This window comes from Odocoileus virginianus, chromosome 3 (genome assembly GCF_023699985.2).
Source record: "Odocoileus virginianus isolate 20LAN1187 ecotype Illinois chromosome 3, Ovbor_1.2, whole genome shotgun sequence".
In the NCBI taxonomy this organism is placed as follows: Eukaryota; Metazoa; Chordata; class Mammalia; order Artiodactyla; family Cervidae; genus Odocoileus; species Odocoileus virginianus.
Window position 1 is genome coordinate 48,286,012 of NC_069676.1, and position 17,155 is coordinate 48,303,166.

Here is a 17,155-nt window from a genome sequence, read left to right on the forward strand (position 1 = left end):
TACACAAGTGATATTATGCTGTATGTCCTGTTTGGTTTTTACTTTTTTCATTTAATATTTTTTTCAATATCTTTTATTTATTTATATTTTGCTGCACTGGACCTTTTTTAGAGTGTGCAGGCTTCTCATTGAGGTGGCTTCTCTTATCGAGGAGCACAGGCTCAAGGTGTGCAGACTTCAGTAGTTGTAACACGTAGGCTTGGTAGTTGTGGTGCATGGACTTGGTTGCCCCACAGCATGTGAGATCTTCCTGGACCAGGGATCGAACTAATGTCCCCTGCTTTAAGGCAGATTCTTAAACACTGGACTACCAGGGAAGCCCAACACTGTTTTTAAGATCTATCCATATGTCTACCTCTGGATTGTTTCTACCTGTAGCATTGTGTTTATCCTGTATATCCTGTTTTTCACTTGTCCTTTCTCTCAGTGATGGGTACCCAGATTGTCTCTCATTCCCTACCAACACAGACAATGCTATGGTGAAAATTCTGGTACAGTCCCCTTATGGTTCTGTGTGAGAATTTCTTTGGGATAAACTCAGGAGCAGAATTGCCTGTCATAGAAATGCATAATGTTTTTATGACAAAGTACTATGAATTCACTCTCTAGAATGCTACAGCAGTTTACACTCCCACCAGCAATTTGTTAGCTTACTATATTTTACACCCCATTGCATTTCCATACCTGCCAGTGCTTCAATTTGTACGTTTTTATCTCCCCTTTTAGACTGTAAGCTCTTTGAGGGCAGGGTTTATGTTGCTTGTCTTTGTATGGTCCACTGTGGCTTGCTTGTACTAGCCGTTAAATATTTGTTGAATAAATTAATAAATGCCAGGATAAGAATATAGATTATTCTGAAGGCAAGAGAAATTTATTAAGAATTTTTAAGCAGAGTAACATTGTATTTAAAGAGGATGTTTAAGAACTTAAGAAGTAGTATTCTAAACTGTAGGGTAAAGATTGAAAACAGAATTATACATTAAAAGTAAGCATTAGGTTAACATACTTCTTTATATCCCTGAGTTGTTTATTGGAGTAGGTAACATGAAAAGTTCTCAGTTAAAAATTATATAGAAAAATTATATGTACAGTAAATGAGGTTGAATATTCCTGTGGAAGTTTTACTAATAATATTCTCTAGTAGATTTCCATTAGTAATCATGGCAGTATGGATTTACATTTGCCCAAATTTAATATCTTTTCACATATAACTGCTTATAGTAAAAGCAGTTGATTTAATCTGTTGGCGTATAACACAGATACTCTATTTTTGGACACTGACTTAACCTTGGTCCAGTTGTATGTCATTCATTATTTTCCTTTGGCCATTATTTTTCTGTTTCCCAGTGGACTAATTGTTTAGACCCAAAAATGATTAGTAGAATTAAATTCATTTCTATAGTAAACTAAATATTTGACAAGTATATATCCATCTCATTTTCTCACTTCCAGTAAAAAATAAAGGCCACGTTCCAAGCTCTCTCTGTATCATAGTTATCCTGTTGGAAACATTTTTAATTAATGGAGGAAAAGTGAAAGTTGAGGAAGTAGAATAGAAACCACGCCAAAGAGATAAGATGGTAACTTCACCTATGTTCCTAAATATTAATTTATGATATCACTCAGTGCTACCAAATGAATAGATTTATTTATTTCTCTGACAGTGCAAGATGTTTGAGGAAGAAGGAGCTCTTTTATATAATGACATCTTATGCTGCTACTTTCCTACATACTGAAAACTGTTGCTAAAAGGACACTTGTTTAACATTCTCTCCTTTCCCCCCAAATTGAAGGAGTTGCTTCAACTTCTAGGAATATTTTTCACCAACTTGACTTATTCATGATATTATAGCTTTTATTAGTGCTTTGATGTGTATCTAGGCAATCGCACACTTCTATGGTTACTGATATTGAGTCATTGGATATTTGGGGAAGAACTGCCTTTTGTGCATTTATTTCACCATTCTCTGCTTTTCCTGCTGCCTAAATTTTGGGGTTTTCGTCTCAATTTCAGTTAAATAAGTTACTCTTTTTAATCTTTTGCTCTTTGTATTTTATTTGTTAACAAGTTAGAGCCATTTCTTTCTGTTACTATTCTCAAAATTCTTGTCTTATTTTGGATCTTACTATTTATGTAAGATTTTAAATCAGAGAATGTCCAATGTGGTCATAATTAATTACCAGTCTTAGTGTTGACCTCTTAACCTAGTTTTCTTAATCTTAAATATAAATTATGTAGGAACTATACAAGGGTGTTTTAAAATAATGTTGGAGGAGCTTGCTGAACTTAAGAATTTACTCTGCTGATGTCATTGAATTTGTTACACAACTGAAAATTTCCTTGCTGAGCTTGCAGATTCTGTGGCAGTTAAACTCCTTTTTCCTACCATTAATTGTCGTCATGAGGTACTTTGAACAAGTAAAGCAAACCATGGTTTCCTATATAATCTTATGGAAATAGGTATAAAATTATCTCACAGGCTAACAGCTTTTGCTCTTTAAGGATAAAGTCTCTTCCCACCACTTTGCTCAGATAGAAATATAAAATTAAATGTGGGTAATTATCGTAGTGATTTTGGAACTGGTTGTATGACCTTGTTAAAGACAGTATCTAGGGGCAAATCTGTTAGGCTTTTTATGATAATAACATGTTGCAGTTGTTTGAGCTACCTGCAGTTTTGAGTCCTCCTCTTCTAACAAAGAAGCAGTTAAATCTGATTTTTTTTGTCCAGTAGTTTTGTCAGTCTCTGGCAGTTCAGAGCAATTAAACATCTAAAGGATTATTTTTTTTCCTTTGGACCTAGGAATCATTTTGAATGCATTGGATGAGCTAGTTTTTGAAACTCTGAAGTTACATATGTTATTCATATATATTGACCACAATCCTTGAGAATAGACAACTATTTTCCACCTAGTTTTTTTTAAAACAACTTTAATATTGCTTAATTTTCATACCATAAAATTCACTCATTTAAATGTACAATCCAATAACTTTTAGTAAATTTACAGAATTGTGTGATCATCACCTCCATCTGATTTTGGATCCATCACTCCAAAATCTCTCATGCTTCTTTGTGATCAGCCTGCATTCTCACCACTATAATCCAGGCAACCGCTATTTTCCTTACCTGTCTCTCTAGATTTGCCTTTTCTCTATAGATCTGATATAAATGAGATTGTACAACATATGTTCTTTTGTGCCTGGACTCTTCACGTAGCATGTTTTCAAGGTTCATCCATGTTGTAGGATATATCAGTAGTTTGTTCCTTTTTACTGTAGAATAACCCCAGTTCTTCCTAAACAAGATTAAACCTTAAACTGGCCTCAAAGTGGTTATTAAATATTTCTTCCATTTTATGTCCAGATGTTAGAATTATTGATATTGATAATTATTTTGCCTTTGGGGAGTAAATTTAAGTGTAACTGAAAACCTTGACGTAAATGTATAATTATTTCATTTTTAATGTACACTGCCAATATGAGTACTCCTGTATGGGAAGTCTGATTTTCTCCCAGGTAATGTTCATTGTTTCTCTCATAGATTTTTATGTGAAGTGTTTACTTAAACTCAGAATAATTGTCCTTTGTAATATAAGTTTAATAGGGTGTTCAGGTAGTGAACTTAAACACTTATGGAAGTGTTTGACTTAATTAATGAACAATTTAGAAAGTTATAGCTTAAGAATAATTTCAACCTATATTTTAAAATAATAAACATTTTGGTAATTTGAAAAACACTTTTCCCCACTTTGATCTACAAATTATAATTTCTTACAGTAATCTGTACTTACACAGTTAATATTGTAAAAAGAAAAATTGGGCAGTTAAGCTAACATTTATGATACCCTCAACATTATTTTGGTTCTGCTTTAGATTTTATGTTCTCTAGAAAGTCCAATTTAATAAGCAGAATTTTCCTCTTTGATTTTCCTTTTCTCCCTACCCCTGTCTTATTTTCCAAAATCATCCAATCCTAAATATTGCATTTTTTAAATTTAAAAAAGTCACATTTTTTTGATTGGCAACATCCCTGTTTGTGCTATGTAAAATCGAAGAGTTTGGTCGTTAGCTACAACTGGTATGAATCTTTGAGCATTCATTCTACAGCATTAGTTATATGGGTTTTGGGAGGGAGGATGCTGGGGGGTGGGGTGGGGGGAGGGCTGGGTTTTTTTTTTTTTCTTTCTTTCTTTCTTTCTTTCTTCTTCTTCTTTTTTTTTTTTTTTTTTTTTTTTTTTAGCATGGCACATTTTCAAACATTTTTCATGTGCTTAGGTACATCCAAGCAGAAGTCCAGTTCCCTGCAGGTAGCAGATCAGGACGTACTGCCACCTTTTCACCCATACCAGCCTTTGGAGTGCATAGTAGAGGAGACTGAAGGAAAACTGAATGAACTGGGACAAAGAATTAGTGCTATTGAAAAAGCACAGCTTAAATCATTGGAGTTAATTCAAGGTGAACCTCTGAACAAAGATAAGATAGAAGAACTTAAAAAGAACAGAGAAGAGCAAGTCCAGAAGAAGAAGAAAATACTGAAAGAACTGCAGAAAGTGGAAAGGCAGTTGCAGATGAAAACACAGCAGCAATTTACCAAAGAATATCTGGAAACCAAAGGTCAGAAAGACACAGTATCTCTACACCAGCAGTGCTCTCATAGAGGAGTCTTCCCAGAAGGGGAAGGAGATGGTAGTCTCCCAGAGGATCATTTTTCAGAGTTACATCAGGTTGACACAATCTTATTTAAAGATAATGATGTTGATGATGAGCAACAGTCTCCACCATCGGCAGAACAAATTGATTTTGTCCCAGTCCAGCCTTTATCATCTCCACAGTGTAACTTTTCCAGTGAATTAGGTTCTAATGGGACAAATTCTCTTGAACTTCAGAAAGTATCAGGTAATCATCAGATTATAGGACAGCCTCAGATTGCTATAACTGGACATGATCAGGGGCTGTTAGTGCAAGAACCAGATGGACTAATGGTTGCAACTCCAGCCCAGACGCTTACCGACACTCTTGATGACCTGATAGCAGGTGGGTTAAGAAATATACCTATAATAATTTCTCTTTAATTTTTGTGCTCAACTTCTTTACACAACTTTCCAAAAACACCAACTTGGTATTTTTCCTTTTTTAGAACTATGTTTTTAAAATCATTTCTTGAGGTGTTTTGGAAGTGACTTTAACTAAACTCAACAGCATTAAAACACAAAAGTGTGCTTTCCCTCTTCTTTTTCGTTATTTGCAAAAGCAAAGAAATAAAGTTGTCATGATCCTTTATTTTAGACCTTTGGTATCAAAATCACCCTGTCTCATATCTTGGGTAGGAGATCTCAAAGTAGAATTTCTTTGCAGGCTTTAGAGATAATCATATAAGATTAGACATTTAATTTTCCTATTGGTGATTTTCATATTTGGAAAATCAGAACTCTAAATCACTTTGCTTTTTCTTCATGATTTTATTAGATCAGTTTAAACATTCTAATTTAAAGGGATATTCAGAAAAAAACTGTAAGCATTCCATATTGTTAAAATATGTGTGATTAGAAGATTTAATATACATTGAAAGTATTGTCCATTTGATAGTGATTTGGAGGTTGGGCTTTTTGTAGTAACTGTCTTGATGAAAGCACACAGACATCCAACACACACTCAAACACACACAGGGGTAATCACCAAAGCAAAAAAGAGACCAGCCTTATAAATTTAAAGTATATGTTTCTGTTTATTGTTGTGTGGAAAATTACAACTAGATATGAAATGAGGTGCACAAGTTTACTTTCCCTTTCATTGTCCTTGCAGCAGTGGGAAAACAGTGCAATTAATCATTTACCTTCCTAAAGATGGCTGGTGAATGTATCACCTCCATGAGAGCGCAGTTCAGAAATGCAGCCAGAATGGCTGTTGACAGTGGATGAAGACCAAGAACTAAGATGTAGCTGGAGTGATATTCAAAGGCAGGCCAGTCCTCTGTCTCTTGATTGCAACATTTTTTTTTCTTTACTGTTGTCTGTTTCTTCTTGTCATATTCTCCTCCCCTTCTCTCATCCCAGTTATGCTTTCCCAGTTTCCTTTCTTCTTCTGTGAGCCTTTAGTCTTCCTAAACTTTACTGAATCTTTTAAATGTGGAATAAAATTACTTAATCCAGGAATTTTATTGGGCATGTGTATGACTTCCAGTGTTTATTGTAAGAGTGCCTTTGAGGCTCCTCTGATATGTAGTAGGTATTGCTGTGCAGAGGAGGAATGTCTTAGTTTTCATAAAGAAAATTAAAATGCTAGGAAATGTTTTAAGGAGTTAGATTCTTTATTCTTTAATTTTATTTTTTATGTCTTCAGCCCACAACCACTTCACTCAGATTAACTTTGTGTTATTAGCATTGCAAGTTTTTATAAATATTGAATAACTTTATAGTTATTTATGGTTCTGATTTCTAATTTGTTTAAAGCAGATATTGGAGTGTAAAGTATGATTAGGATTAATAATAATGAAACTCATGACCTGGAAGGAACATATTTAAGACTTAGGGTTCTATAAATATCATTATAATGTTCCTAATTAAGTACTCCATTTGCTGTTATGAAATCCGCATTATTGATCAGTTTAGTTTGTTGGAACTTAGGACCTGTCCTTTTTATTTTTAAAGAATGGAGGAAACATCTCTAAAGGGTACTTGTAGGTGTTAACTTTATGGTAGTATTTAAGGCTATTTTTTGTAGAGGAGGTCAAATATTGTTTATTCCACTGAAGTATTTGTTAAATTGAAGTGACCTTTTATAAAGTTCACATGAAACTTCAAAAACTCAGTTTAGAAAACATCTTTTAATTATATTTAACATTAATCTAAATGAATAAAATTTACTTTCTTTTAGACATTAATGTCTCGTGACACCGTTGGCCCACCATATTGTACAATATTCTTTTGTTAATAAGCTTTAAAATATAAATCTGTCAATACATTAAAAATTATATGTGGCATAGCTTGTGGGATCTTAGTTCCCTGAACAGGGATCAAACAAACCCTGGTACCCAGCAGTGAAAGTGCCGAGTCCTAACCACTAGATTGCCAGTGAAGTGAAGTGTTGATTGCTCAGTCATGTCCAACTTGTTGCAACCCCATGGACTGTAGCCTGCCAGGCTCTTCTGTCCAGGGAATTCTCCAGGATTGCCAGGGAATTCCCTAAAAATTATCTTTATTTAAAAACTTTTCATTTTGTTGAAGCTTATATTTTAAAATATATAGCAAAAAGGATGACTTGCCTCAAAATTTAAAATGTTATTTTATTAAGTCTGAATTTCTCTTAATTTCTTAATTGAAGGTGAAAAAAATTAAATAAGGATGAATTAGGTAAATACCTAGTTCCCTGATTATACGATATGTTAATATGTCAGTAAAATTATAGGTTAGGCCAAAGATGTAATTAATTTTACCTATATCAAATCTAGTTATCATGCCTTTATATGATATCATGCCTTATTAATAAAAGAGAATACATCTTACAGTTTTACTTTAGATAATAGCAGTAAATCTTACTCTAGGAGGGTTTTGTTTTTGTTTTTTTAAATTTTCCCAGCACGCCAGGCATGTGGGACCTTAGTTCCCTGACCAAGGATTGAACCCTCACTCCCAGCATTGGAAGGCAGAATCTTAATTAACCACTGGACCACTGGGGAAGTTCCAGGATTTTTTTTTTTTTTTTAACTGCTGTTCTATCTCAAAATACTTGTCATGAAAGCAAGTTAGTTAGATATATAATTTCTTAATGTTATAACTTCAGTAGTTGACTGACAGCAGTTTAGTATATAGTCTTAGATGTATCATACTTGATATAGTCCCAAACAGAATATATGTATACTTTCGGATTGGAAACATGGTTCTTCAGGTCCATTTCTTCTGAAAGTAAGTGCTGGGCTTTTGAAGTTATCATAATAGCAAGTGATTCTCAGTTCAAATGTCTAGAATAAAGGTCTGAAAATAAACAGCAATTTTAAGAAATTCAAAATAGCTTTGACCATTGAGCAGTTCTAGAAACATCTAGCAAAATTTTCATTCTTAATATATAAAGTTCCTTAGTTAAAAAAAATTAATACCACTTTATTTACATTTATTGAGTGCTTGCCATTTACCAAGCTCAGTGCTAAATGCTTTTATATATGTAATTTCACGAGCTATTTAGTAATACTAGAAAATAAGTCCATCTCCCATCTATTTTTCTGTTGAAAACTGAGGCTAATGGAAATTAAGTTGCTAGCTAAATGTTAAGATTCAAAAATTCAGCCAGGTTTAAGAACCGTAGATACAGTAGGCATCCATTTGATTCAACTGGAAGTTCTGAGTTTATATTTAAGATATTATTTTATTCGAATTCTAAGTTTTATCAAATAACAATTTCCCTTATTATTTTTATATTAAGATATGATTTGTGTATATGGTTTAATACAGTTTTGTGACTTTAGAACATTGTTAATGTTGTTGGCATCTTAATAGGCTCTCAACACATTACAATTCAAAAGTATCTTGCTTTATGCAATCTGGTGATAGTCAATTTAGGTTTTAGAATAAAGGACTTGAAAATTATCTTTGAGGGAATTTACAATAAAATATCTTTAATAATTTCTTTTAGTAGATGTTAATATTGTATTTATAGATTGTTATTTATATGGAAATATTTAATACAGTTACTGTTACCTAAATTGGATTACAGTGATTTAATGTCTTAAGAACTTGCAGCATTACTATCTTCCATATTGCCTACAAAACTGTCTTAAATTTTATAAAGAATTAAGTAAAATATCACCCCATTTTAGGATAGTACATAAATTTAATTTGAATTATGTAGTGACTTTCATGATAATGATCTGTTTTGGTCATTTTCAGAGACATTTTGTTAAGACGTAGGAAGCATTTTAGGATTTTTGAAATTGTCATAGTCCTGGTATAATTTTATCTTAATAAATCCTTTATTCCACATATACTTTTAAAATCTTTGCTATTTTCTAGTTTTATCTGTAGAACTTTTCATAGGTAATTAATCCTTTTAAAGTCACTTCTGTGGAATGTTTCTGATTGTCATTATTACAGGAGGAAAAAATGTTTCTAGGATACCGTTGTACCAAAATGCACAATCAACGTAGCAACACTTTTTTGGTAATAGAGCTGTTAAATGCACTAAAGTATTTTTTAAAAACCAACTCTGTAAAAAAAAGTCTTATACCATCACATTCTGACATAGCACTCCAGTCAACTATTTAAATTTTTTTTAATATCTGTTTTTCATAATCACAAAAAGAGATAGCATGAATAAACAAATTTAACAACGATAGAAAAGTAATTCTTTAGTAAATATATGTTAATGAGTATGAGACTGTTGTTAAAATCTTACTGTTAAAAAAGTGCTATATATCAAAGTTTAGTGTCTTGTTTCTGGAACTTTTTTCCAATCTTATCAGCTGTTTTGAGGGGGGCAGCAAAATACTATGCTTTTAATTCATTCAGTGACAGATTTTTAAAACTTTGTTTTCATCATGCACATTCTTGTAAGGCAAAACAAATGTTTATAATCATTTTTATTTATAACCATATGGCTAACTATTTGTGTATATTTATGTGCTAATGGAAGCTGCAGAAAGTCATATGAACAAGATGATTTTATATATATTGGTTGGGAGGAGGGAGGGACAGCTCCTGTAGAAACATCCTTAAAATTTGCTATTATTTATAAAGAGGTAGCATACTACACTTAATCTTTCATACTTGTTGTGGTCATAAGTATCCTTGATTGGGATTCAGCCATATTAAAATTCTAGAGAGAAAACATTCTCCAACCATTGAAATGCTTAACATTTTCCTTTATGACTTATGTGTTTTTGATTGACTTTTAGCATGGGTAAGAGGAAGTTAATTGCCATCACTAAAACTTTGTTGTCTTTTTCTATATTATTGATTATATATTTTTTCTGAGTTTTTTCTTTCTTGAGTGATTGTAATGTTTTATTTTTCAGTGCAGTGATTGATAGTACTGAAGTCCTATAAAATATCTGATAATTACATATATTGGGCACTTACCATACCAAACACTGTGTTAAATGCTTTTTATATATTATCTCACAGACAGTTCACAACATCCCTCTGAGATGGGTCCTGTTTCCCCCTCCATGGGGCAAACTCTTGTCTTTTATGAAAGAGAAGAAATATGCAGAGCCACAAAGATATAATTTCATTTAATTCAGTTTCAGACACTAGATTTTTGAGGTCCCAAATAAAAATTCCAGTGTTCATTTTTAAAGCAGTTTGGTTTTCAGACACTGATTCATTTTAGCAAATTTTCAGAGTAAATATTGAATTTTAAAAATACATACTCTCTGCTATTTATGAGAGAGATACTCTAACTTGTTCTTTCCCTTCTTCTACATCTTCTTTCTATTTTTCTTCTTGTTTTAAAATTTGCATTATTTTCAGGATATTTGTATCTAACTGCCTTTTACAAACTAAGATTTACAATTCCTTTTTTTTAAATTGGAAACTATTTTCTTCCTATTGACACTGTAAAAAGCTGCTGTTTCTTCTGTATTCACTAAATGCCAGGTACCATGCTCAGTATTCAATTCCCAACAACCTTACAATGGAGGTACTAATCATCTCATTTTACACATGAGGAAATTGAGGTTCTGAGAGTTTAAATTACTTGCCCAAGATCAGAAAGTCATTGGTAGAACTGGGATTCAAACATATGTCCATCTGACTCCAAAGCTTGTGATTTAACTACTACATTGTATTACTGCTATTAAATTTTCTGTTTTCTGTGTTTTTCTGTATAAAAATGACTTTATTCTTTTAAGTAGAATTCAGCAATATGAATATTGTTTTTCAGCTGTGAGTAGCAGAGTGCCCACTGGCTCGAACAGCTCTTCTCAAAACACAGAATGTCTTACACCTGAATCCTGTTCTCATTCTCCAAGCAATGTGGCTTCCCAGTCTATACCCCCTGTGTATCCTTCAGTTGACATTGATGCACATGTAAGTAGACTGCTTTATTTATATTTATTTTATGCACATTCCAATTATCTTTGGAAAGGAAAAAATTCATTGTACATTAATTGTGGAAATTAACATTATTGGCTCTTCAGTCAATAACACCACCGTAAACAAAAAAAGTTTACCTTTTTTTGTTTCCTTTTCCTAGACTGAGAGCAATCATGACACCGCATTAACCCTAGCTTGTGCGGGTGGCCATGAAGAGCTTGTATCTGTACTCATAGCACGAGATGCTAAAATTGAACACAGAGACAAAAAAGGTAAGAAGTGTTAGAAATAAAGTCTTGAGTGTCAGAAAACAATTTTTTTTTTCACTATGGGTAAGTAGTTCCTGGACTATTCAGTGAAAAGATGGGTTAGCATATTTCAATTAAGTATATACAGATTTGTTCATCTACAGAGCCAAATTATTATTCAGAAATTCAAAAATTATAGATCATCCAGGGAAGTACAGCAAGTTGTGTTTGCTTTTTCCTTGGTCCAAAAGTAGAGCAAACAAAGGTATCAAAGTTTATTATGAGTATAAACTTGAATAGTTTTCTTTGACTTAGCATTTTCTTTTTATCAAGTATTTATGCGATTTTGTCAGTAACAAATTAGGGTTTAAAGGAGTTTTTAAAGGAGTTTTATGATTTTAAGTGTCTGTCCTAAAGACTTCTTCCTCCTAAAACAATAAAGAATTAAAAAACAGTGGATTAATAAGTAAAAAACACAAATTTGACTGAGATTTTTTTTTCTGATTTAGGTTTCACACCACTGATCCTGGCAGCAACAGCAGGACATGTTGGAGTTGTTGAAATCCTTTTGGATAAAGGTGGAGACATAGAAGCCCAATCGGAACGAACTAAGGATACTCCTCTTTCATTAGCATGTTCTGGTGGACGTCAGGAAGTATGCTGATGTTTATTTTCATTTTGTAAACATTTTATTTGTATTTTAAATATGCATGTGCTTAGTAGTTTAGCTACAATGAATAAAACTTGCATGTGTTTTGAAATGTTCTTTATATTAAATTTAATGAGAATAGTAAATGTCCTTTTAAAGAATCTATTTTATGCCTTTTTAGGCAAAATAGAATTTCTCTGTATGCTTACATTTGCTGAGTCTGAATGGAGCAAAATCCTGACACATGAAATGTAAATTTGTCGCTTAATAATTGAGGAAGTGAAAGAGTAACAACTTGTTATTTCAGTATAATTAGGATTTCATAGGTCTGAATTCCTTGATAAAAATTGAATTCATTTATCTAGTACTGGTATTTGAATATTTAGTATCTGATTAAAATGATAGATATTTAGAGAACTTAAAGATCCCATTTCTTTGTGCTTCTTTCATTATAAGATGAACCCTTGGTGTAAACTAGATTTCTCTGTTCCTGTTTTACTTTGTAGGTGGTAGACTTGCTGCTGGCTCGGGGTGCAAATAAAGAACATAGGAATGTATCTGATTATACACCACTGAGTCTAGCTGCATCTGGAGGATATGTTAATATCATTAAGATTCTGCTTAATGCTGGGGCAGAAATTAATTCAAGGTATCTATCACCTGTTCATTTTATTATTCATGATTAATAAATTATGACCTTGGAGTTAAGCGTTTTCTCCTAAATATTTAGACAGATACCAGTTTTAAGCAAGATAATACTAAAGTTGCAAGGCCAACAATTATTCCTGTGGTAATCAGAGCTTATTTCAGCTAACATGGCTGTTTTCAAAGAGGTTTCATTTCAGAAAACTCTTTGTTATATATATAGTTAGAAATTTATAGTCTCTGAACAGGGGTTGTGTTTTTAATTGTGAGATTTTTCTTAATTATGAGATTTTCTAATTATGAGACTAAACAAAATCTATTCTTTGGTGGTAGAAAGCTTTCTTTTCACTGAAACTTTTTCATTTTTTATGTTCTCTCTGCTTTTAAAAAAACAAAAGGCAACATATTATTTTAATTTTCTGAGCACATTTCCCCCCTTAGGACTGGGAGTAAACTAGGTATTTCTCCCCTGATGTTGGCTGCAATGAATGGACATGTTCCTGCAGTGAAACTGCTGCTTGACATGGGTTCAGATATTAATGCCCAAATAGAGACCAATCGGAACACAGCTCTCACCTTGGCTTGTTTCCAAGGCCGAGCAGAAGTAGTGAGCTTGCTTCTGGATCGAAAAGCCAATGTTGAACATAGGGCAAAGGTAAGCATTTTATAACTTATCAACTACTTCAGACATATTTCTAATAGAAAGAGCATAATATAACATGGCATAGCACACTCAAATTGAATGTGCTATTTTAAATTTTCCTAAGCTAAAATTAGGAAATTCCTGCCCCAGTGCAGGATTGTAGAATAGTGCCATCCAGTGGTCGGTGACACACTGTCACCGTTCATAACTTTATTAAAGACAGCTAAGATCTCCTTTAATGAGACATGTGCTTTAACCATTGGTAAAAATCTCAATCAAAAATTAATCAAAAATTACTTTATAAATTATAAAACTGAGGGAACTGAAATTGAGGCATCTATAATCTGATTGTAACAGATTATGACAATTTCATGACAGTGTAGCATTTAGAAAGTAGGAGTTAGTATTTCAGTGTTTATAATTTCTCTTCTTAGAACTACTAGGTACTTAGAGCCCCCGAAACACGTAGCTCATGTATAATTCTTTATAACCAGACAATGGTCAATCTAGTAGTCATTTCAGATTGAAAATGTCTGAATGAAAGTCTCTTATTTTTTTCCCTGATTATCACTTTTTTATTTCTTAAAAGAGACAGTTACTGTCTCATGTAGATTTATAACAACAGAGATGTTATGAACTGTTTTTTATTACCATAAGGTAGATAAGTTAATTTAGTCTAGCATGTCTTAACTGAATCTAACAATTTTCCCTTGCTATTTTAGTAGAGCTTAAGAGTGAATTTTGCTTAGCTCTCTTGGGAGAGAAAATCAGAAATAGAATCCACTTACAAGTCATTTTTCAGTCCTTTAAAGAAATCAGTATAATTTACCCACATAATTTTTTGGTTTAAACAGACTGGTCTTACCCCCTTGATGGAAGCTGCTTCTGGAGGATATGCAGAGGTTGGAAGAGTTCTCCTAGATAAAGGAGCAGATGTCAATGCCCCTCCTGTGCCTTCCTCAAGAGACACTGCTTTAACAATAGCAGCGGACAAAGGTCACTACAAATTCTGTGAGCTCCTGATTAATAGGTAGGTAAATTTTATATTTGTAAAAATTTCCTATGATCCCTTTCACTTTTCAGAGCCTTTACAGTTAATAAAATTGTTTTACTTTATTTGACATTTAAAAGAACAGAGTATTTGTTTGAACTTTATAAAAGAAAAAAGATAAATTAGAGAAAGAAAGGAAAAGTTAGCCCCTTCTCATAGGAAGCAAGCTATACTAACATTCTTTGATTTGTACAGGGGAGCCCATATTGATGTTCGCAACAAGAAGGGAAACACACCACTTTGGTTGGCATCCAATGGTGGTCATTTTGAAGTGGTGCAATTGCTAGTGCGATCAGGTGCTGATGTGGATGGAGCTGATAACCGGAAAATCACACCTCTTATGTCAGCATTTCGCAAGGTAACTCGATGTGGACAAAAATGACAGAATTTGTTTAAAACTACTGAATTTTAAGTTGAAGTCATAGGAGAAAGATTGGTCTTGAGGAATTGACACTGTTTCTTTATACACACCTCTGCTATGTTGTACTATCTTTGTGGCCAAATCTAAGAGCTGTATAGTAGTTCCCTATAAGCAACTTTGCTGTTAAATAACTTCGTATCTTGAAGAGTTTTGTTGTATTTTTGTACATAAAACATGAGATTTCGGGGCAGATATTACAAGTAGATAGATGTTTAAGAGGAACAAAAGCAAGTAGACTCTCATAAAAATTTATTATACCTCGTATATATATTAAGGTTCACTTCTCTGCTCTATATTACAAAGCTTTCTCATTAAAATTGTGATAGACTATAAACTACTTAACATGGCTTACAAGGCCCTGTATGATATGGCTCATGCCAGCCTCAGACCAATCATTTCTACTGCCCTTCCCCTTTGCCCCTTTGCTTACTACACTTCAGCCACTGGCCTAGAATTCACTAAATTTTTAACTTCCTGAGGCCCTTTGCTCACTGGTTTTCTTTTCCTGAAATATTCTTTCACTTGCTTTTCACCTGGCTCACTTCTCCTCATTCTTTAATGTCTACTCCTTTAATATCATTTCTCAGAAAGTCCTTTCCTAACTTGCAATCTGAAAAGTTTCTCTTGTTCTCTTTTATAGTTCACCATTATTTTCCTTATCTCATTTTGTAATTGTACATGCAAACATGTGTTAGTTTTTTAATGCTCCTTTCCCCAATTAGGGGCTTCCCTGGTGGCTTGGACAGTAAAGAATCTTCCCCAGAACTGGGTTCGATCCCTGGGTCAGGAAGATCCCCTGAAGGAGGAAATGGCAACCCACTCCAGTATTCTTGGCCTGGAGAATTCCATGGACAGAGGGACCTGGCAGGCTACAGTCCATGGAGTCGCGAAGAGTTGGACATGATTGAGTGACTTTCACTTTCACTCCCTAATTAGACTGGAAGATCTATGAAAGTGAAGATTCATGATTGTCTTTTTCACCACTATTTATACCTAGTTGTTCAGCACAGTGCCTCACACACACTAGATGGTCAGTAAATAGCTATTGAATGAGAGCAGTGTAAGTTACCTGTCTTTTAAAAAATCTTAAATATTTTTTCCAATTTTTTTTCTTTAAATTGAGATATAATTTATATATATTAAAAGTGCACAAATCTAAGATGCATAGTTTAATGAGTTTTAATAAATGTATATACCTATATAACCCACATCCCATAAAGATAGAAACTACTTCCATAATCCTAGAAACTTTAATCATGCCCATTCTCAGTTAATTCCCTGCCCCAGAGGCAACCACTTTTCTGGCTTTTGCCACCATCAGACTAATTCTTTTTTTTTTTGTTTATTTTTTGGCTACACCATGGCATATGCAAGATTTTATTTATAGTTATCCCACCAAGGATCAAACCCGTGCCACACGCACTGGAAGCACAGAACCTTAACTACTAGACCACCAGGGAATTTTTCCCATCAGATTACTTCTTGAAGATGTTTTAGAACCTTAATATTAGGGGAAACTATGCAAGTTTCATTGTTAAAATAGATGTACTTTTAATGATTACAGATCATCAAGCCTCTTATAATACCATCTAGAAAATGTTTCACCTAGATTCAAGTCATAGGACTCAAATAAATATGACAGTCCACCTTGTTTAGTTTAGTAAGATAGAGCCAAAGTTGTTGTTGTAGTTCAGTCACTAAGTCATGTCTGACTCTCTGCAACCCCATGGACTGCAGCACACCAGGCTTCTCTGTCATTCACTATCACCTGGAGTTTGCTCTAATTCATGTCCATTGAATCTGTGATGCTATCTAACCATCTCAGCCTATGCCACCCCCGTCTCCTTTTGCATTCAGTCTTTCCCAGCATCAGGGCCTTTCCCAATGACTTTTCAGGGTTAATTTCCTTTAGGATTTACTGGTTTGGTCTCCTTGCAATCCAAGGGACTCTCAAGAGACTTCTCCAGCACCACAGCTCGAAAGCATGAGTTCTTCTGCACTCAGCCTTCTTTATGGTTTAACTCTCACATCCGTACATGACTACTGGAAAAACCATAGCTTTGACTAGATGGACCTTTGTCAGCAAAGTGAAGTCTTTGCTTTTTAATGCACTGTGTAGGTGTGTCATAGCTTTCCTTCCAAGGAGCATGCTTCTTTTAATTTCATGGCTACAGTCACCGTCCACAGTGATACCAGATACCATGATCTTGGTTTTTTGAATGTTAAGTTTTAAGCCAGCTTTTTCACTCTCCTCTTTCACCCTCATCAAGAAACTCTTTAGTTCCTCTTCACTTTCTGCCATTAGAGTGGTATCATCTGCATATCTGAGGTTGTTGATGTTTCTCCTGGCAATCTTGATTCCAGCTTGTGATTCATCCAGCCTGGCATTTCGCATGATGTGCTCTGCATATAAGTTAAATAAACAGGGTGACAATATACAGCCTGGATGTACTCCTTTCCAATTTTGAACCAG

General features: G+C 33.7%; 1 protein-coding gene across 3 annotated transcripts in view; it reads left to right on the plus strand.

The window, feature by feature from the left end:
• ANKHD1 (ankyrin repeat and KH domain containing 1) overlaps window positions 1–17,155 on the plus strand; it is a 107,219-nt gene that overhangs the window by 73,380 nt on the left and 16,684 nt on the right. For all 3 annotated transcript variants that reach the window (XM_020880634.2, XM_020880637.2, XM_020880636.2), the window contains 8 exons: window positions 4,277–5,035; window positions 10,874–11,019; window positions 11,186–11,297; window positions 11,783–11,928; window positions 12,429–12,571; window positions 13,009–13,222; window positions 14,065–14,240; window positions 14,457–14,619. In XM_020880634.2, the coding sequence (XP_020736293.1) occupies window positions 4,277–5,035; window positions 10,874–11,019; window positions 11,186–11,297; window positions 11,783–11,928; window positions 12,429–12,571; window positions 13,009–13,222; window positions 14,065–14,240; window positions 14,457–14,619 (1,859 nt within the window). The remainder of the gene's footprint in view (window positions 1–4,276; window positions 5,036–10,873; window positions 11,020–11,185; window positions 11,298–11,782; window positions 11,929–12,428; window positions 12,572–13,008; window positions 13,223–14,064; window positions 14,241–14,456; window positions 14,620–17,155) is intronic.